The following is a 23132-nucleotide window of genomic DNA, read 5'->3' as shown; positions in this document are numbered from 1 at the left end:
CTTTAAAATGTATATCAGATTACTTATCCCTTTACTTAAAATCCAGTGTCCAGTGCATTTGGAATAAAATCCAGATAACACTAAGTAAAAGGAGAATATAAAATAACTTATACAGATTATATCTCAAGACTTATTTTTTAAATCACCTTTATGAACTCACAGTGGTTTTCATCATATAAATTATGTTACAGATGGTAATGCACACTTAACCCAGACTTTAATTAAGTAAAATTAATCACTTAAAGTGGATTTTTCTTTTTTTTTTCTTTTCTTTTTTTTTTTGCGGTACACGGGCCTCTCACTGTTGTGGCCTCTCCCGTTGTGGAGCACAGGCTCCGGATGCGCAGACTCAGCAGCCATGGCTCACGGGCCCAGCCGCTCCGCGGCATGTGGGATCCTCCCAGACCAGGGCACGAACCCGCATCCTCTGCATCAGCAGGCGGACTCTCAACCACTACGCCACCAGGGAAGCCCTAAAGTGGATTTTTCTGTAGGTAGTTGCTTTCTGTTGTGCACAAGGAATGCAGTGGCACTTGAAATGTCTCCTTCTTCAGGTTATACAAGAAGAGAACTTATTTTCTTCAGCTTCCAGGAGAGCCTCCCTTCCTCTATGTATGATCTAACAAAGGACATTCGTGTGTCAGATATTCTTAAATTGAGAGAGGATTTGTAAATAGGTGTGCAGATACAGTATGTCCCCCAAAATGTTGACTTTTGTAAACTAACTGCCCTTCATAAGGATTTACATATGGAATGTAACTTTTTGATTCTTAACTTTATGTTAAATGCTTTTTAAATATATACTTCCATAAATATTCATATCATTTTTGTATCTCTCTCACTTTAAGGTACTCTATTTTTTTCCCACATTTAGTGAGAAACATTACAACGTAGTGTATCACTTATTTCACATAGGTCCTTCTTAGACCCCATCTGGTTTATTTTCCCACTTGTGTAGTTAGTGACCTTGTTTAGTTTTTTCTTTGCCTTTTTCTTTTCATCACCAATAATGTATTTTAAAATAGTCCTATAGCTAGAATATGAGTTGTAAGTTACTTGGAATGGGGAATGTGTTTCCTTTCTAAATAAAATTCTACAAATAATGTCACAGATTATCACAGAATCTGTTTTATTTCATTTGTATTTATATATTGATTATCTTTCAGTAAAATTACTACTTGATAGGTAAGGATTAACTCTTTATTGAATCCTATGTTCTAATTGTTACTTAAAGATATTAGCCACTCACATATATATGGAATCTAAAAAAAAAAATAGTTCTGAAGAACCTAGGGGCAGGACAGGAATAAAGACGCAGACGTAGAGAATGGACTTGAGGACATGGGGGTGGGGGGGAGGGTAAGCAGGGGAGAAGTGAGAGAGTGGCGTGGACATATATACACTACCAAATGTAAAATAGATAGCTAGTGGAAGCAACCACAGGGACATCAGCTCAGTGCTTTGTGACCACCTAGAGAGGTGGGATAGGGAGGGTGGGAGGGAGGGAGATGCAAGAGGGAGGGGATATGGGGATATATGTATAGATGATTCACTTTGTTGTACAGCAGAAATTAATACACCATTGTAAAGCAATTATACTCCAATAAAGATGTTAAAAAATAAAAAAATAAAGATATTAGCCACTTACTGGTTATATCATTGACTACATATGCAGATGTAAAAGGGGAAAAAATTTGTTCAAAAACCCTTTCTAAACTCAACCATGTTAAAATTCTTTTGTCACAGTGGTCATGGTTTATAACATGATTTTCTAGATTCATAGTCAGCCTAGTACTTAAATTCAAGAATACCAACCCATGTCTAATTACAGAGCAATAAATTGTTTTGTTTTCTGATATTCTCAACCTGCAGTGTATACAGTTTTCAGTTGCAGTTTTGTTTCAGGGTCTCATGAAACCTTGTCTTTAGCCCAGCCTACATGCTTTTCTCAATTCCTTTTCCTGGCTTAGCTTTGCAGTGGCCAGACTTACATGTTTTTTCTTATGTGCAAGGGGAGTTGCATTGCCAGAAGCACTGCTCTTTTCCTAATTGCCTACTACTGTAAGGTCAGGAATTGTTTCATGACATTTGCTGATGCCCCTCGTAAAAAATATGGAAGCCAAGTGCCAGATTTTGTGGGTTCTCTACTCTTCTCCCTGTATTTCCTCCTCTTCTGAGCTAAATGCCATCCCCAGTCACTGTACACTACCTTGACTTTTCTCTCACTTGGTTCCATTTTGCTCTGGCTTTCCTAGATCTTCTGAACGAGCCCTAATATTTTATAACGTACACATACAATGCTGTCTCTTGGTCCCTGTCAAACTTCTTACCTGAAATTGATTGCCAAAATTGTTCTCTCTTGCACTGGGCTTAATTTTGGTTGTTTTAAAATAAATAACTAGGCAGGAGTTTCAGGACCCTAATAAGCCAAAATACCAGTCAAAGAGTTATTCTATAACACAGCATTCAAATGTTGACTCGATATTGGTTTTAGCCTTCTGCTTATGATATTCCTCTTTTCCTCCAATATCCTCATCCCCCGATTAGGGATGGTTACAGAGGATTTTGCCCTCAACTGGTGAAGGTATTCTCGTCTTTTTTTGTTTTTTTTTTAAAGCCTATTCTGGAGCAGAAATGATTGGTAATAATGACAATCAAACATATCTCAGTTATTTTACATAAGGCATGATGCATCTCTTACCTTCCAGAAGTAATATTAAAGGACAAACTGGTTCAATTTTCAACCAAGGTTTCTCACAAAAACCTTACATTTATTACATATAATTGCAGTATTGTGAAATTTTGCACCACATTTTTTGTGATTTACTTGAAACATGAGTTAACGTTCACAATTTGATATTTCTTTTTCCTAAAACTGAAGGGGCAATTTTTTCATTAAATATATGGAAAATAATAGGAGGTTTCAGTCTACAAAGAGGAATTTGACCAAGGGTCTCTCACAAGGCTGCAAGAAACACCAGAGTTTTTTTATCAATAACTAAAATTTTATTGTCTCTTGGTACATATAATCAGGTTTATAAATGGTGTTCTGTTTATACACTTGCTTTTTTTGTTTTTTGTTACAGACTCACAGGGAGTTGCAAAATATTTTCAGGGAAGTCTCATATACCCTTTACCATTCCTTTTACAACGTAGCATCTTGCATAATTATATTACAGTATCCAAACCATGAAACTGACATTGGTACACCACAGAGCTTATTTACATTTCACTAGTTATACATGTACTCATTGTGTGTGTGTATAATTCTATGCAATTCCATTGCATGTGTAGCATGTGTAACTGCTGCACAATCATGATGGAGAACCATTCCATCACAAGACTGCCTTTTGCTATCTCTTTATAGTCCCTGTCCTCTCCACCCCTTAAATCCTAAATAATTAACACTCTTTAAAGAATGTTATATAGCATGGAATGGAATCACACAGTATGTAACCTTTTGAAATTGTTTTCCACTTAATAATTTCTCGAGGTCCATCAAGGTCATTGAGTGTATCAATAATTTGTTCCTTACTATTGCTGAGTAGTGTTCCATGGGATGAATGTACCACATTTTAACCATCAAAGGACACTTGGATTGTTTCCAGGTTTTGGTTGATACAAAAAAAGCTGTTATGAACGTTCATATTCAATTTTTACATGAACATAAGTTTTCATTTTCTGGGATAAATGCCCAAGCAATTGCTGGGTCATATTAGTACATTTTTTGTTTTAAAAGAAACTACCAAACTCTTTTCGAGTGGCTGTACCATTTTATGTTCCTACCAGTGATGTTTGAATGGTTTGACTTCTCCACATCCTCACCAGCATTTGGTGTTATCACTGTATTTAATTTTAGCATTTAACCATCACCTACATGATAAGTGTGTAATGATAGCTGATTGTGCTTTTAATTTGGATTTCCCTAATAGCTAATAATGTTGAACGTCTCATTTGCTTATTGCCCGTCTGTATATCCTCTTCAGTGAAATGTCTGTTCATGTCTTCTGCCCAGTTTCTAAATAGATACTTTATTTTTTTACTTTTTGAATTTTGAGAATTTTTAATATTTTCTAGATAAACGCCCTTTGTTGGATATGTGGTTTGCAAATATTTTCTTTTAATCTCTAATTTGTCTTTTTACCCTCTTAACACAATCTGTTACTGAGCAACAGTTTTTAACTTTGAGAACACCTTATTTACAGCTCATGCTTCCTTTTGTGAATCATACTTTTGACCTCAAGTCTAAGGCCTCCTTGCCTAGACCTAGGTCCTGAAGATTTTCTCTTTTTTTTCTAAAAGTTGTATGGTTTTATGTCTTACATTCAAGGCTTTGATTGATTTTGAGTTAATTTTTATTGTAAGGTATGAGGTTTAATTAAAGGTTCATCTTTTTGCCTATGAGTGCCCAGTTGTTCCAGCAGCATTTGTTGAAAAGGTTATCCTTCCTCCATTGAAATGCTTTCATGCCTTTGTCAGAAACCTGTTGGACTTATTTGTGTGGGTCTATTTTGGGGTTCCGTTCTGGTCCATTAATGTGTCTAACCCTTTACCAGTACCACACTATCTTGATTACTATAGCTGTATAGTGAACCTTACTTAACACAGGGAAGACTGAGCCCTCTCAGTTGCTTTTCTTTTCTTTCAAAATTGTTTTACCTATTGTAGTTTCTTGGCTTTTCCATAAAAATTTTAAAATAAGCTTTTCTGTATCTGTAAAACACTTTGCTAAGATTTTGATAGAAATTGCATTAAACGTATATAGATCAACTTGGGGAGATTTGATATCTTTACCACGTTGAGTATTCCAATCAGTGACCATGGTAAGTCTCTCCAGTTTATTTAGGTCTGACTTTCATAAGTATTTTGTAATTTTCAGCATACAGATCCTGTACATGTTTTGTTAGATTTAAACCTAAGTATTTCATTTTCTTTGAAGCTATTGTAAATGGTATTGTTTTTAGTTTCAGTTTCCAATGCTGTATTTGTTGTTAGGTATAAAAGTGCAGTCAATTTTTGTGTGTGGATCTTACAACCTGTGACCTTGCTGACCTCACATATGAGTTCTGGGGAGTTTTTGGTAGATTCCTTCTGATTTTCTACATAGACAGTCATGTCATTTGCAAGTCATTTGCAAATAAGAACAGTTTTATTTCTTTTAAGTCTGTATGTCTTTTATTTCTTTTCTTGCTTTGTTGCACTGGCTGGAACTTACAGTGCTATGTTGAATAGGAATGGTCAGAGTGGACATCCTTACCTTGTTCCCAGTCTTAGGGAGATAGTTTTTTATCATTACATAAATATTAGCTGTAGGGGTTTTGTAGATGGTCTTTTTCAAGTTGAGGAAATTCTTCTCTTTTCACAGTTTTGCTGAGTATTTTTGTCATGAATAGGTGTTGGATTTTGTCAAATGCTTCTTCTGTGTGATTTCGTACGATCACATGATTTTTCTTCTTTGGCCTGTTGATACTGTGAATTACATGGATTAATTTTCAAATATTGAACCAGCCTTGATTGTGTTATATAATTCTCTCTCTTTTTTTAACATCTTTATTGCAGTATAATTGCTTTGCAATGGTGTGTTAGTTTCTGCATTATAACAAAGTGAATCAGCCATATATATACATATATCCCCATATCCCCTCCCTCTTGCGTCTCCCTCCCACCCTCCCTATCCCACCCCTCTAGGTAGTCACAAAGCACCAGCTGATCTCCCTGTGCTATGCAGCTGCTTCCTACTAGCTATCTATTTTACATTTGGTAGTGTATATATGTCCATGTCATTCTCTCACTTCGTCCCAGCTTACCCTTCCACCTCCCTGTGTTCTCAAGTCCATTCTCTACGTCTGCATCTTTATTCCTGTCCTGCCCTTAGGTTCTTCAGAACCATTTTTTTTTTTTAGATTCCATATATATATGTGTTAGCATACGGTATTTGTTTTTCTCTTTCTGACTTACTTCACTCTGTATGACAGACTCTACGTCCATCCACCTCGCTACAAATAACTCAGTTTTGTTTCTTTTTATGGCTGAGTAATATTCCATTGTATATATGTGCCACATCTTTTTTATCCATTCATCTGTAGATGGACATTTAGGTTGCTTCCATGTCCTGGCTATTGTAAATAGAGCTGCAGTGAATATTGTGGTACATGACTTTTTTTTTTTTTTTTTTGCGGTACACGGGCCACTCACTGCTGTGGCCTCTCCCTCTGCGGAGCACAGGCTCCAGACGCACAGGCCCAGCGGCCATGGCTCACGGGCCCAGCCGCTCCACGGCATGTGGAATCCTCCCAGACCGGGGCACGAACCTGCGCCCCCTGCATCAGCAGGTGGACTCCCAACCACTGCACCACCAGGGAAGCCTGGTACATGACTCTTTTTGAATTATGGTTTTCGCAGGGTATATGCCCAGTAGTGGGATTGCTGGGTCGTATGGCAGTTCTATTTTTAGTTTTTTAAGGAACCTCCATACTGTTCTCCATAGTGGCTGTATCAATTTACATTCCCACCAACAGTGCAAGAGGGTTCCCTTTTCTCCACACCCTCTCCAGCATTTGTTGTTTGTAGATTTTCTGATGATGCCCATTCTAACTGGTGTGAGGTGATACCTCACTGTAGTTTTGATTTGCATTTCTCTAATAATTAGTGATGTTGAGCAGCTTTTCATGTGCTTCTTGGCCATCTGTATGTCTTCTTTGGAGAAATGTCTATTTAGGTCTTCTGCCCATTTTTGGATTGGGTTGTTTGTTTTTTTGTTATTGAGCTGCATGAGCTGCTTATAAATTTTGGAGATTAATCCTTTGTCAGTTGCTTCATTTGCAAATATTTTCTCCCATTCTGAGGGTTGTCTTTTTGTCTTGTTTATGGTTTCCTTTGCTGTGCAAAAGCTTTTAAGTTTCATTAGGTCCCATTTGTTTATTTTTGTTTTTATTTCCATTTCTCTAGGAGGTGGGTCAAAAAAGATGTTGCTGTGATTTATGTCAAAGAGTGTTCTGCCTGTGTTTTCCTCTAAGAGTTTTATAGTGTCTGGCGTTACATTTAGGTCTTTAATCCATTTTGACTTTATTTGTATAATTCTCATAATTGCTGAATTAGATTTGCTAATATTTTGTTGAGGACTTTTGCATCTAAGTTTATGGGAGATAATGGTTTGCAGTTTACTTTTTTTTATACTGTATTTGTTAGATTGGGAAGTGTTCTCTCTTTTTTTTTCTTGAAAGATTTATGTAAAATTGGTGTTGTGTTTAAATATTTGATAAGGTTGTCCAGTGGAAGCATCTGTGCTTGAAGAGTTCTTTTTCAAGAACTTTTTAATTACAGATCCAATTTCTCTAATAATTATAGAACTGTTCAGTTTATCAGTTGCATTTTGGTGGTTTGTAGTTTTCAAGGAATTGGCCCATTTCTTCTAAGTGGTTGAATTTATGAGCATTATGAACAATATTATAAAATCACTTTCAGTATTTTTTCTCCTTTTGTTGGTTGTGGGGTCTGTGTTGACATTCTGTATTTTGTTACTGATACTGGTGATTTGTGCCTTCTTATTACTCTGTATTTGTCAGTCTTAACTAGAGGTTTATCAATTGTTTTTCCAAAATAAAGCTCTTCATTTCACTGCTTTTTTTTCCCTCTGTTCTTTTCCTGTTTTTAATTTCATTGATTTCTGATTGTGTATTTATTCTTTCCTTTCTTCTGCTTGTTTTAGGTTTCTTTTGCTCTTCTTTTTTAGGTTCATGAAGGAAAAACTTAGATTTTTAATTTGAGATCTTTCCTCTTTCCTAATCTAAGCAGTTAGTGTTCTAAATTTCCCTCTCAGCACTGCTTTAGCTGAATCTCACAAAAGTTGACATGTTGTATTTTCATTTTCATTTATCTATGTATTTCTCTGTTCCCTTTGAGACTTCCTTGTTGACCCATCAGTTATTTAGAAGAATGTTTAATTTCTAAGTGTTGAGTCCTGCTATCTTTCTATTATTGATTTCTAATTTTATTCCATTATAGTCAGACATGTTCTGTGTGTTATTTCAATACTTTTAAATTTGTTGAGGTTTTTGTTTGTTTTGTGTTTTGATCCAGGATATAGTGTACTGCAGAGAATGTTTCATGAGTGCTTGAAAAGTGTTTGTATTAATCTTTCATAGGTAGAGTGTTCTATAAATGTCAGTTAGATCTTTTGGTTGATGGTGTTACTCAATTCTTTTATATCTTTGCTGATTTCTTTCCTCTAGTACCTCTGTCAGTTGCTAAGAGTAGCGTATTGAAATCCTCAACTTTGTGGATTTGTTTGTCTCTCCCTTTAGCTTTATCATTTCTTGTTTTATGTATTTTGAAGCTCTTTTGTTTAGTGTGTACACATTTAGGATCACTGTGTTTTCTTGGTGGATTGATCTTTTTTTTTTTTTTTTTTTGCGGTACGCGGGCCTCTCACTGTTGCGGCCTCTCCCGTTGCGGAGCACAGGCTCCGGATGCGCAGCCTCAGCGGCCATGGCTCACGGGCCCAGCCGCTCCGCGGCATGTGGGATCTTCCCAGACCGGGGCATAAACCTGTGTCCCCTGCGTCGGCAGGCGGACTCTCAACCACCGTGCCACCAGGGAAGCCCTGGTGGATTGATCATTTTAATATCCCTCTGTGCCCCTCATAATTTTTTTGCTCTTAAGTCTATTTTATCCAATATTAATATAGCCAGTACTGCTCTTTTTTTAATGTTTGCATGATGTATTGTTTTTCCATCCTTTTTTTTTTTTAACCTGTATTTCATTATTTTGAAATGAGTTTCTTGTAGACTGGTTTTTAGCTGGTAAATTTAGACCATTCATATTTAAGTAATTATTGATGTGTCGGGGCTTAGAGCCCAGATTATTTTTGACTCATAGAATTCTTCTTACATCCTTAACCATTCATCAATAACCACAAAACACAAGTCAAATGAATTTCTTTCTTTCTTTTTCTTTTTTTCTTCACGGCATGGTGACTGGGTCCTAAGAGAAGTGTTTCACAAAAGTGATCAATCCAAGCGGCCCATGTGGAAGCTACAAGGCTTCTTAAGACCCAGCTTCAGGTCTTCAGTCCCAGAATGCCATTTCTGCCACATTCTGTTGGTCACACAGTGCCAGACCAAATTCAGTGTGGGAGGTGACTGCACAAGGGTAGGAATACAAGGCGGTGAGGATCATTGGAAGCTGTCTTGGATACTGACTGCCACTACCACTAATTCACATGCTAGAGTTGAAAGCAGAATCATGGACTGTAACTCACCTGTTAACTAGCTAATCACTTTGGGACTCAACTTTATCATTCGTAGGCTGAGGAGGCTGGACTAGATGACCACTTATGTCTCTTCTGACTTTATAATTCTATATTTCTCAAAGTATCTTTATATCTTTTTTCCCCAGCTTTATTGAGGTATAATTAAAATTGTATATATTTAAGGTATGTAGCTTGATGGTTTGATATAGATATACATTGTGAAATAAATATTCACCATGTTCAAGCTACTTAACACATCCATCACCTCACATAGTTACTGTTTTCTTTCTTTCTTTCATCAAATGGATTTCTTAACTTGTTTATTATCACATTACCATTTTGCCACCATGTAAAAGGAAAGACTTAACCATTGTTCCAGTAATCTCTGAGCTACTCTAAATCTCAGTTTGACAAACTAATGCAGTTACCATGGGTTCCAGAAGCAGCCAGTATCTAATATTAGAGCGTTTATAGATTATTATAGGTATAGCCAGGCCTGGGTGAATGATCTGGATCACGAAAGAAGCTGGAAACCTTATCCCAGTTGATCAGTACCAAAAGGACTTGACATTGGCTAGATTATTTCACACTTCTTTCTGAAAAAATAAAGATCTGCCAATAAGGCTTTTCCTTTCCAATGTATGTATGTTTTGATTATTAAAAAAATTGATCATATTTTAGGTCAGTAGTTTATTCATTGCTATAATGAGCCTTGCTACGCCTCCCCCAACATCAGTTTTACCTGAATAACTTGCCCCCCAAAAATCATAACTTGTTTTAAAAACAGTAAGATATCAGTAGGACTGCATCCTGTTGTGTTCTCCTGAGTTCCTTGTACCTGCATATCTGTGCCAAGATTCTTACTTAACCTCAGTCCTGTCATAGTAAGCACTAGAATGAACTGACAGTTTATCCAGATATTTTAAACAGAGGCCCCATTCATTCGAATGACTCCTTCCCAAGGGGAACACTTTGAATGATAATACTTCTTTAGTTTATTCAGGTATTTTGAAGGGTATCTTTACTGTATAATCACACCTTATATACTGTCTTTTTAAATTATTCCTGACAGTTGTAATTCATTGTAGGAAGGTAAAGTATATGATTTATGGCCTTGATTAAGGTGTGGTTTATGGATTCCAAATCATAGTTACCACTGTACTGTATGCCTTTGGCTCCCTGTGGCATGATCTTCTTGAAGCGGTGTTAAGTGCTTATTTTCATGTTTATTCTCCTGTATGGATTGGAGGATGAGACCTCTTTTTCGTCTTTATATCCCCTATACCTGGCATCCTGCAAATATATAGTAAGCTTATTGTATGAAATGAGGCTGGTGTATGGGACAGACAGAGCTTTAGCCCTACTTAAGTCAGAGTCCTGTTTTGACAGACTAATTGAGGAGTTTTGCTCTATAATAATGGATAGAACAATAATGACTAGAAATTATTTTGGACATCATTGTTTAAAGTTCATTTCAGTGACAACACTAAAGTTTGCCAAACAAATTTTACAAGTGTACATTTTGGCTTATCATGTGTTTGACCAAATTCTTTATATTCATTTCATCTTGTTTAATTCCTATAAGCTATTTTCAAGTGGAGTCCATAGGGGAGGAAATATGAATCGCTTACCCAATGAAACGTCCCTGTCACTGATTTTTCACATGTATTCAAACTAACCAGTTACACAAAAATAAATTAGTGGCAATGATTGAATATTTAGGCATAGGATGAATAGCTGTAAAATAAAGTCATGATCCTGTGTTTGAAATTTTCAACATGTGCCTTATTAGTAAAAGAATTACAAGTTCAGCAATAGATTTCACCTGAGAAAAGAGATGTGGATAGAGAGCATCCTTGTATATTATAATTTTGATTTTTATTTACATTGTGAACTATGACAAAACTTTTGGGAAAAGGAAGAGGTAGTGGGATTTATTAAAGTTTCTATTAGAATGTAGTATGATTACCATTAAATTATGTCTTTTGTTTTTATGTGAGCTAGGTAATAAAGCTTCTAGGTTAAAGTTTAGATTTTGCACTCATTTAACCAAAGGTATTTGACCAAACATTACGTTTTGGAAATAAATGTTTTAATGATCACTGTGTCTCTTTCTGAGACTAGTTTAAGGAAATAAAGCTTCCTACTTCCTTAGGAAGTAGACTTATTTGAGGTCTGACATCTGACACTAATGTATTTACCCTCTTATTGATTGGGTTTCCCAGTCATCTCTTTGATTTTTTTTCTTTTTCTATGATTTGATATGTTACAGTCCTTCTTCAAACGATGGATTTTTAAGTCTAGAAATATCCTCCAAAATAAAGATTCCCGTTTTTAATTCTGTAGTGTCTGTCTTCAGGAGGAATAGACAGAAGTAGAAGTTCACATTCAGAGGGGTGCCAGGTTGGTAATTTGGATCAAACTGCATGGGGAGAATAATCTCTCTCCTAAAATGAAGCACAAGGATAAGTAATAACTTTTTATGCATGATAAGCATCAAAAATATGAGCCTGCTGGTCTTTGCTTTTCATTTTTCTTTACCTCTGTCTTTCAGTGAGAACCTCCTGCAGTGTGCACACGATGTGATCAATAACTCAATAACTTTTTTCATTCAGTAATTATCTCCGTGTGATATTATCTGAACACTGTTTTTCTTTATTACTGAAAAGATGCAGGAGATATTTATATAACCAGCTGATCCCATTTTGGATAAAGGTGCTTTTTGACAGCAGGAGAAATAGTTTATTTTAAATAGCCTTTTTAAATAAATGCTCTATGAAAAGCTTTTTGAGTTAATTTTCGCTTAGCATGAGAGGGTGATTACCAAAGAGGTTTAGATGTAAAACTTGTACTTTGTATATTTTACATTATGATAGTCATTCTTTCTAACTTATAATAAACACAATTAAAATTAAAATATTTAACATAACAGTAATTTTTTTCTGATTCCTCTAAATCATTTTATATATTTTCAGAGGTATGAGCTAAATGCATAAGTTCTACCATTTCTGCATGTCTCACAGAGATTCTCATTATAGGCAGAGATCCTGCAAGAGTCCCGGATGATGATCCCAGATTGCCAGCGCAGGTTGGAAGCTGCATATACTGATCTTCTGCAGTTATTAGTAAGTAATACTTATCTGTCTTATGTTTCAATTTTTTTCAATCTAATACACGAAAGGCCAAAATTTTAAATGTTTAACACTGAAAGCTAGTTGGTGACATTTTGTTTACTTGCTCAATGTACCAGTTTATTTTTAAATAATTAATGGAGTTTAAGTGGTGTTTTAAGTTATACCTCCAGTAAAAGTACTGTGTCTAACGTGTTTATTTATTTAAACTTAATTAATTAAATATATTTGAGTTATCATGGTAGGTATTCATAGTACTAATACTGTCCAGCAATATCTTGAATGATTTGGTTTTCACACATAAAGATCTTTTTTGACACATTAAAGGTGAGTAGTCTGTTTGAAATTTTAAAAGATCCAAATGTTTCAAATGAATTTGGGCTGTTTTAAAAAGGATTTGGAATTCTTTCCAATTCAAACCTAAATCGATTTGAGAGAGTAAAGAAAACCCTGTACAGTAATATTTAGGCAGTGCTCTCATATTAACTTGGAGCTGTATAACACTCTTATCATACTTGCTGGTATAAATGTCTTGTGATACAGTGGCAGAATGATTTTAAAAAGCGTTCTAAGAAAAATGCAAAGTCATCTTTTTTATTTCTTAATAGAGATAAAAGCATAACACTATATACCAGCCGATTATTATTGCTGTTTGATGATAATTTGATGAATTCTATCATTTCCTTTATTAACCTCATTTTATGTTTCTAGTTCTTGAGCTAATATTAATTACCAGCTACATAGCTGTCTCCTGATTCATAGTTTTCCCTATATAACAAAAGTAGTGTGAGGCTTTTTCAGTATGATCATGTATATGTATTCTTGGAAAGAGAGTGAGATTTGTTTTCCCACCAAAATAATATTAGGACTAAATCTGTAGAAAAACAGAGAGAAATACTTACATTTTACTTTACTTTTGACACAGAACTCATATTTAACTATAGGAACCTTTTAAAGGCAGGAAAACTCTCTTTAAAGCCAAAAATGAGGCTATGGTTAAAAGACAGATGAAATAAAAGATAGATGAAAGCAGGAAATAATTACTCTATTAAAATATTACCCAAAACAAAAGCATCATTTGTATTTCCTGAAAATTGAAATGCTTTTTTCTCTCATGAATGTAGTAGCTGAGAAAGTAATAGAAACTGCTTGAAAAAAATAATATTGTCTTTGGATGATACACTTGTGTGTGAGGATATATTCAGCAGCATCTGTACCCTCGAAGAGCTTATATTTTCTGACAGAGAACAAAGACATAGTTTAGGTGTAATACAGAAGTTTCAGAAATTCTTACTTGTAGTCTGAATTAAGCAAATCCTCAGTCTTTTTTGCTTTAAAATTTCATATTAAATACATATACACACACTTTATTCCCTCTGCCCTGTAAGTGTTTGTATATATCCATCTTTTATTGCCTTGAATTGCTATTGCTTTATTTATTTATTAAAAAATCAAAATTTGCTATGCACAGTAACTTAGATGATATTATTTCATTTCTGTTACTGTTACAATATGTTAGTAAAAGTTTTCTGTGTAAAATACCAAGGAAAGACTCAATCTTTGAGTCTTTAATCAGAAAATGAAAGCTGTCAGTCTGTTTCCTTGTAGTAGTGTGTATAATACTCAATACCAAGCAGACAGTTCACTTTTCTGATTCAAAGATTGTACTTAACTCTGGTGTGACACCAGTAGCCGCCTTTGTCATTGTGAGTAGTTGGAGGATTATTTTGGTCTGAATGTCATTATATATGTAACACACTAGTAAATAATTTTTTACTTTTAGTGCATTACTAATAATAACTCCATTTGTATGGTGATGTGTTGACCAAGTGAGAATGCAGTGTTTTAAAATTTTTTCTGAGGTTTTAATTTAATTACTTAATGCCAGTACCTTTAGATGACCATGTTTTTCACTTATTGTATGAGTATATACAATGAAACAAAACCAAACCTGTTATTTCTTCCCTTAGCTGTAATGAAAGAACAGAATTGTTCTTCAGAAATCTGTGGAATTATACTATATTTAGGTGAGGCTTGGGATCCTTTTTGTTTTAATTTTTGAGCTGCTTATGTTGATGGTTTGTAATATCTGAGTAATTAAAGTACTGAAGTTCGAGAAGGATAAACCTAATTTTTATTATATTTAATTTCAGGAGAGTGAAAAAGACTTGGGAGAAGCTGAGGAATATAAGGAGGCACGTTTAGTACTGGATTCAGTGAAGTTAGAAGCCTGAAGGTTTTCTATACAGGGTGTTTTTTTGCATTAAGTCCTGGGATCCATTCCACAATTCATTATTTTTGACCACTGCTATGTGTCCAAGTAGTATGAGAATGTGATTCTTTTTATGCAGTGCATATGTTTTTCTTTGCCTGATTTAATGTGTCAAATAAATGAGTTCATCTAATAAAATTGCTTCTTTCGTACTTTACAGCATATTTTAATGAACCTTTTATCATTAAGTCATAGCCATTTTTGACAGAGAATTAAAATCTGTTAGGTCCTATTTAAAGTCTAGATATTTTGCTGCTTAAGCGTGGATTAAGTTAAAAATAGGTTACTTTTTTTTTAAGATAAAAATACAAATTTTGAATATTTTATTCTGAGGAGGATACAACTCGCAGGTAAGAGAGTAAGAACCTCTCTGTGGATACAGCCTTACATATTTATTTATTCACAGTGAAAGTCCAACATTTCCATCACTATGAACTAATGAGAAACATATAAATCTTTTTCCAGAAAGTCAGATTTATACAGAAAACACCAACCATTTAGATCTTCAAGAATAAGATTCTTATGAACAATAAAGAATTGAATTGTATTTTAAAGGAATAATGGCTGTTGCCAGTGGTGTGCTGGGAAATGTTTAGTGACTTTTCAAAATGGGAAGGGAACCTCTGGTTTGTAGCTTTTGCTGATTTCTGTAGTGTAAATACTCCCACTGTGACTGATTTCAAGTGACTAACGTGACATCAGCCAAACAGAGCTGGGAAGATACAAGTCAGCTATAGCATGCACTGGCCGTAGTCAAACCTGGATTGTCTTGATTGACAAGAAAAAAGGGTATTGTTGCATCACAAAGCTTTTTCCCAGTACTACTGTAAATCCATAACCTAATCATTTGAGTTTATTTCCCAAAAATAAATGACAACTTTAGTTTTCTTATATTTCTAGAAAATGTATATGAGCCTTATGTCACCTACCTAACATGAGCCATGATCTAATGAACCAAACTAGTAATAATAACATTTAAACTTTAAAGCTCGTAATTAAAAAAATAAGAGAACTTGAACTTTTGCTGCTATAAAATACATACTTGTAGTATGGTGGGTCTGATTTTGGAAATTGCAAATGATCACTAGAAACTATAACATTTCTTGAATCTGTCAAAAAGATCAAAGAGAAAAATAATACTATTCTTTCCTAATGTTATTTCTGAAGGCTACTCTGTTTTAAAGCACAGAATGTATCATTTATAAAATAAAACTTACACATTCAGAAAATTTCTTCATCAGAGAATAACATATCTGAAGCATTTCTAAATTGAAATGTCATCATTTAAAAACATATTAAAAGGATAGGGAGGGTGGGAGGGAGACGGAGGAGGGAGGAGATATGGGGATATATGTATATGTATAGCTGATTCAGTTTGTTGTAGAACAGAAACTAACACACCATTGTAAAGCAATTACACTCCAATAAAGATCTTTAAAAAAATAAAACATACTACCTGCCATTTTTAAAGTATTTGAGGTAGAAGAGGGGACAAATGAGGAAATAAAAATTATAATTACAATGTAAAGTTTTATACTAAGGTTCACTGTTAGAGATTTGAGTACCAGGAGAATTGAACTCTTCAGAGTTAGATTATTTTGTGGTTGGTATTAAGAACAGAACAGGTGGGCCTTTTCTGGTTTGGGGCTTATTTTTTTGTTTTTGGCATATTGAGTTTTTAAATATTTTATTATTTTAATGTAAAATATCTCATTTCATCCTTCTGCCAAATACACAAATATCATATATATTCATAGCAAATGGTTTCCTTATCAGTTAAAACTTGAAGAGAACATATCTCCCTCCTGAGAAGAGTAATACTGAAGGGTAAGTTTTGCAGCCATGACCCAGATCTTGGTTACTGAAAAAATTATTGTCTTGCCAAAAAGCCTAATAAAGAAGAAATCAACAAGGTAGATGAAAAGAAATGTATCGTTAGAGAATTCCTATCTCAACTACTATAGATTTTATACTGGCTCTCTCCAGGGATTGATGAGAAGCAGCAAGAAGCTTAACATTCTGGGAAGGCTTATTCCTGAGAATTTTGACACATTCCACTTGTTTTTGTGGCCAAGAGGCACATTAAGAACAGTTATAATCAATTTAGCATTAATTTGTTTTTAAGCTTTTATTTAGAACCTTACATTGTGTAACAATAAGTAGAAATTCCCTAAAGTAATGTTGCCCTTTTTCTCCCTGTACCAATACCTGACCCCCATTAACATACAGCAGTTGCTCAATTAACATTTGTAGAATAAGTGAAAAGCAAAAACATGTCTAACTTCTAGAGTGAGACAAAGAATGCTGTGAAGGATTCCATCTCATCACAAACAAAATACATTTAATACAGTGCTTTTCAAACGGTTTTGACCACAAAGCACAATAAGAAACACATTTTTGATTGTGACCCAGTGCATATATATATGGGGGTCCATATATACATAAAATAAAAAGCATCCTTAATATGTACAATTCCTCAGATGTTTTCTGTTCTCTTTCATCTGATCATGACCACCTGCTATTGGGTTGTGAAAAACACTACCTTAGTATAATAATTAAAGTAATATTTATAAAATTTATATATTATTCTCATATATATAAACTCATTTTATATAGATATATATACCATATAGATATAGATATATATAAACTTCTTTGATATATAGCTATCAACTTCTTAGGTCTCAGAGCAGTTGTCTCAGTGAATGTGTGCAAATTTACACACATTGCAGGCATGAAGTGTCCTGGTAATATGTAATTATTCAACATTTGTTAGTCCTTGCACAGACCAATACAATGGCATCCATAGATTAGACAGGCAAAACGAAGACAAGTGGCAGAATCAAGTAGTAAACCTAATTTTTCTGTGTTTCTTTGTATAGCAAAGGTCACATCATTTCTAAGTAAGTAAGAATGTACATAGGATAAACAGACATAACATGGAATGAGTAAAGTGACCAAATCCAGGCTGATTTTAATGCCATTGAGAGGATTCCCAAGTTTCAGCATTTTCACTTGGACATGTCTAATAGGGATTCAGTCCTAGTAAATCAAAGTACTCTCCCAAAGTCCTGGAGCTTTCTGGCTGTGTTTTTGGGACATTCACATTTTGGATGAGTATTAACATCTCAAGAACTAGATTGTCCTTCCTTTATCCTATTTTGTACCATCTGGATAAGTCATGTAAACAGCTACTTGGGAGGATTAAAAAAAAAAAGTGATAAGCACGTGTTTATGAGTAATGAAAGCTGGTTATAGCACTATATTGAAATGTTCATTTCACTTTTCATGAATTTCTGGTGAGGAACAATCAAAGCCTAATATTTAAAAATTGTCTCTATGCCTGTACCTGTGCACTGAATCACTTCCAAATTGAGCAGTCAAACCTGGTTAATCTAAATTACTTTGCAAACTTCATTACATTACTTGGCTTTTAAAAAATCCTATCAAATTTAATAAGGACATATCCTACAGCTGGTTATCACTTTAATCTTATTATTTGGTCATTTAAATAAACCAAGGACAGATTAATCCTTTCCTTGATGGTGAGTTGGGGCCTTTAAATGTCAGTGTAAACTTGATAGTATGTGAGCAAGAGCTGTGAAGCATTTGACATTAAAGGGTTAATCAGATAATTTAGTCCTTGAGACTCGTTTGAGTGCTTTAGCTGGAAAGAAATTGAATGGTTTAGAAATGGTGCAGTATGAAACAAGTTTTAAGTATTAGAGTACTTGAAATTTTCAAGAGTGCTTCTACATTGCACTTCACTATTAGTCTTATTGCTCTTATGAGAGGTATTTGTTCCTGTATTACACTGTTGCACAGAAAGCTGTGATTAATTTATGTTACAGTAGATCTACACCCTTATATTTTCTGTGCTTTGTGTTGACTGTTGGATAGGTGACAAGGTGCTTTCAAAGTCTTGGGGGCAATATATGTCACCAAAGATTAATATTTTTAATGCTCAAAAAGACTTTTCAAATTAATAAGAAAAAATTCCTAGTACAAAAGATAAAGGATGAAAACACAGAGTTCACAGAAGAATAAGTGCGAATGAATGGGGTTTTTTAAAAGATGAATACCTGTTGACTAGGTATGATAAAGTACTAGCCAATGAGCTTAGATAAAAGGATGAAATAAATAAATTGAAAAGAGGCATTATTTACATGGTATGCAGTTGATATGTATTGATACCAGGAAAACACAAGGACGTGATCCGTAAAATAATTAGAAGCATTGAGGAAATTAAAGTGGGTAGCTGCAAAATGAATATGTAAAACTGTAATGGGTTGAGTTATGTGCTCCAAAAAGATACGTTGAAATCCTAACCCCCAGTACCTCAGAATATGACCTTATTTGGAAATAGGGTCCTTGCAGATTTCATCAGTTAAGATGAGGTCACACTAGTGAGTAGGGTAGGCCCTTAATCTAGTATGACCGATGTGCTAATAAGACAGCTTTAAGAAACAGCGAGAAGGCCACATGACAACATAGGCAGAGGGTGGAGTTATGCAGCTGCAAGCCAAGGAATAGCAAGGTGGCACCAGAAGATATGAGAAAGACATGGAATCGCCCTTAGATTCCTGGAGAGACTGTGGCTCCACCAACCGCTTGATTCAGACTTCTAGCCTCCAGAGCTATGAGATAATAAATTCTGTTGTTTTAAGGCACTTAGTTTGTGGTACCTTGTTACAGCAGTCGTAAAAAATAAATACATAGAACCCAAAAGCTTTTCTATATGCCAGCAATAACTAAACATAATGGAAAAATAAGTCCCTAAGAAGAGTCATAGAAGATGACATTTTAAAAAATGACTTGTGCTACATATGGAAAGTTGATATTGTCAAAATGAGGTTTCTCCATATGTCCATCTGTAAATTCAATGAAATAAAATACAACATGGTTTGGAGAGAGGAGGGGAATGTTAGGAAATGATCCTAAAATGCAATTAAAAAAAATTTTAACAGGAAAGAATATCTGGGAGGGGGATATGAAAAAATAGTAATGAGGGAAAACTAGCTCTGCTCAATATTAAAATTTATCAAGTTGTGATAATTAAATGTATGGTAAAAAATAGAAAATCAAAGAGAATAGAGTCCAGAAGCAAGCCCAAATATATATATATATATATATATATATATATATATATATATATATATATATATATATAAATTTAGTATGTGATAAAGGATATTTCAGACATCAGAAAGATAGATTATTCAATAAATCGTATTGGGATAACCAGCTAATCATTTGAAGGAAAAATAAAGCTGGATTTCTATTTCACCTCTCACACCAAAGTAAATTTCAACAGAGTCAAAAATTGTAATATAAAAAGAAAAAAAATTGGTGAAACTAATAGATTAACAGAATTTTTAATTGATACTATGCAGTAAGAGTATAGGGAAATAGACAATCTAATATGCTGTTGGTGAGAACATTTTAAAGATGGCAATTCTCCACAAATTAATATATAAATGTAATGTCACAATTATCAAAATAGAGAAAAATAAATGGTGAGACTATGCAAGAAAATCTTGAAAACTGAGAATTGCTAAGGGGTAGAGGGGATAAGAGTAGCAGGTAGTGCAGTTGGATATTGAAACTTAAAATTACTGCATTTAAAACAGTGAAACCAGCACACCATTAAACTGTCAGTCAGGGGCTTCCCTGGTGACGCAGTGGTTGAGAGTTCGCCTGCCGATGCAGGGGACACAGGTTCGTGCCCCGGTCCGCGAAGATCCCACATGCCGCGGAGCGGCTGGGCCCGTGAGCCATGGCCGCTGAACCTGCGCGTCCGGAGCCTGTGCTCCACAATGGGAGAGGCCACAGCAGTGAGAGGCCCGCGTACCGCAAAAAAAAAAAAAAAAAAAAAATCTACGTTAAACTGTCAGTCAGTAGAATAGACTAGAAAACCCAAACCCACCCTAAGTATGTGTATCAATACATAAGTACCTGATAGAGGTGGCATCTCGAGTTAGTGGTAAAAGGATGGATAATATATATATGGAATTAAGAAAGTCTGAGAAAAATAAAAATTGATTTCTATCTCATTCCACACAACAAAATACAGCTTAAATAGATTAAAGAATTAAACTTACGTAACAAGCATTTCTTGAGCCTGTACTATTAGGCACTATTTTGAAGCTAGGATGCCATGGTGAGCAAGACAGACAAAGATCTCTTCTCTTGAGGAGCATACAACTCATGGATACTGACAATAAGTAAACAAGAAAATAGCAGTAATGTGTTCTGTGCATAGAATTAACATTAAATGATGCGCTAGAGAACAACTGGGTGATCAGGGAGGACTTCCTGAGAGGTGACATTTGAGCTGAGCTCTATATCAGAAAATCGTATTCCAAGCAAAAAGGAACAACTAGTGTGAAACCCAAGACAAAAAGGTGCTAGGTGTATTCTAAGAAAAGAACTAGTGGGGCAGGAGCCAAGTGAGTGATGGGGAAAGTAGTAGAAAAACTTGTGGGGCTTTATAAGCTAAGGAAAGAAATTAAGGTTTTGTTCTAACGAGAGTTCACCACGATTTTAACCCAGGGAGTGACATGTTTTAATTAGTATTGTTTAAAGATCTTGTTGTTCTGTAGAGACTGAGTCATACGAAGCAAACCAGCTTCTCCCCGGACTTCCCAAGTGTGCAGATCTCCCAGCAGGCTGCTAACAGCGCCCCCAGCTGGGTAGATTCCAGGGAGAAGAGCACAGCTGGCGTCTTCTCCTCCCCACTGAGGGATGTGGCTGTCAGCCCCACAGCCTCCCTTCCCCATCAGAAAGCCCCGAGGAGATGTAAAGCAGGGCCTCTCTAGGTGCTCTCACCGGTGGCCTCCTTTTTGAAGATTTAAGGTGTGAGTATCCTAGACGTGGTCACTCAGCCTTGGGTTGGCCTTGGGATGTCTGTGGCCTACTCTCCAGAGACTTAGCTCAGCCTCGCAGGGCAGCTGACACCACTGCACCGATTCCTCCACCCTCCCCTCCCTCCAGACCCTTGGCAGAACATAGTTTAGTGTTCAGGTTAATTCCAGTTAGGGGTTGCTCTCTTCTGAATATCCACCTTTCACATCCACTTTCACCAAAGACAGAGATGTGGACATCCCAGGAGTGGTGGGAAAATTATGATTTAGAGCCAAAGCTGCATGCTTCTGTCAGGGGAAAAGCTACACTGAAAATGAAAGTATTGCATTGTTTATAAATAGGGAATTTAGCAAACTGTGCGGAGAGGAAATAGCTGGGCCTCTAGACAAAATAAGAGCAGTAGCCGCACGCTGATTTGTAACACGGGCACAGAATTAGAACCTATTCTTCATCCATTCATGACAGCCATGCACTCAGCACCTGCTGGGTGCCAGGCACCATGCTAGGCTCTGGGAACGCAGAGTTGAGAAGCTCATGATCCGCTAACTAATCCTTACAGTGTAGGGGACCAAGTGCTGTTATAAAGATCAATGTGATGTTGAGATTTATAATAAGAAATACATATTCAAAAACCAAGTCATAGAGAAAGAGATCAGATTTGTGGTTACCAGAGACGAAGGAGGGTGGGAGGTAGGGGTGGGGGAAGGGACAATTGGATAAGGACAGTCAAAGGTACAAGCTTCTAGTTTATAAGATAAATGAGTGGTGGTGATGTAATATACAGCATGATTAATATAACTAACATTGCTGTATGTTATATATGAAAGTTGAGAGTATATCCTGGGAGTTCTCATCACAAGAAAAAAATGTTTCTATTTCTTTAATTTTGTACTTGTATGAGATGATGGATATTTACTGGGTTTAGTGTGATGGTCACTTCATGAAGTATGTAAATCTCATGCTGTATATCATAAACATATACAGTGTTATGTGTCAGTTATATCTCAATAAAACTGGAAGGGAAAAAAACAATCATTGTTCTACCAAAAAAAGAAAGGTAGGAGGGAAAGGAGAGAGAGAGAAGGGAAGGAAGGAGGGAGGGAGGGAGGAAAAGAAAGAGAGAAGGAGAGAGAGAAAGAAAAAGAAAGAAAGAAAGAAAGAAAGAAAGAAAGAAAGAAAGAAAGAAAGAAAGAAAGAAAAGAAAAAGAAAGAGAGAAAGAAAAGGAAAGAAAAAGAAAAGAAAGAGAAAAGAAAGAAAGAAAAAGAAAGGAAGGAGAGAGGGAGGAAGAAAGGAGGGAAGGAAGAAAGAAAAAGATTTATTTGGTCTTCCTCCTGTTTCTGGCACAGAGCTCCTGAAACCCTTGAAATTTCCTAAGTGATAAGAGCGATAATATTCATAACAAGCCCCTTTCAATCACACCTGAGTTTGTGTTACTGCAGTGATTTTTGGAAAGCACAGACGGATGGGGCTGGTTGCCAGAGGAGCCAACTGTATGATTGGACGGTTGGAAATTTAGTCCCACCCCCTGACTTCCAGGGTGGTGAGAGGGGCTGAATGATTTAGTCAATGATGCCTGTGTAAGGAAGCCTCCATAAAAACTCAATAGGAGGAAAA

The 23132-nt window shown here is 35.5% G+C and overlaps 1 protein-coding gene across 2 annotated transcripts in view; it reads left to right on the top strand.

The window, feature by feature from the left end:
• Positions 1–14805, top strand: part of TBCA (tubulin folding cofactor A) — a 98431-nt gene extending 83626 nt beyond the window's left edge. For both annotated transcript variants that reach the window (XM_019929150.3, XM_033852955.2), the window contains 2 exons: positions 12289–12375; positions 14535–14805. In XM_019929150.3, coding sequence (XP_019784709.1) covers positions 12289–12375; positions 14535–14615 — 168 coding nt within the window. In that variant the 3' untranslated portion in view covers positions 14616–14805. The remainder of the gene's footprint in view (positions 1–12288; positions 12376–14534) is intronic.
• The last annotated feature ends 8327 nt before the right edge of the window (positions 14806–23132 follow it).

Source organism: Tursiops truncatus, chromosome 3 (genome assembly GCF_011762595.2).
Source record: "Tursiops truncatus isolate mTurTru1 chromosome 3, mTurTru1.mat.Y, whole genome shotgun sequence".
Classification (NCBI taxonomy): domain Eukaryota; kingdom Metazoa; phylum Chordata; class Mammalia; order Artiodactyla; family Delphinidae; genus Tursiops; species Tursiops truncatus.
This window is presented reverse-complemented; position numbering and strand designations above follow the sequence as displayed.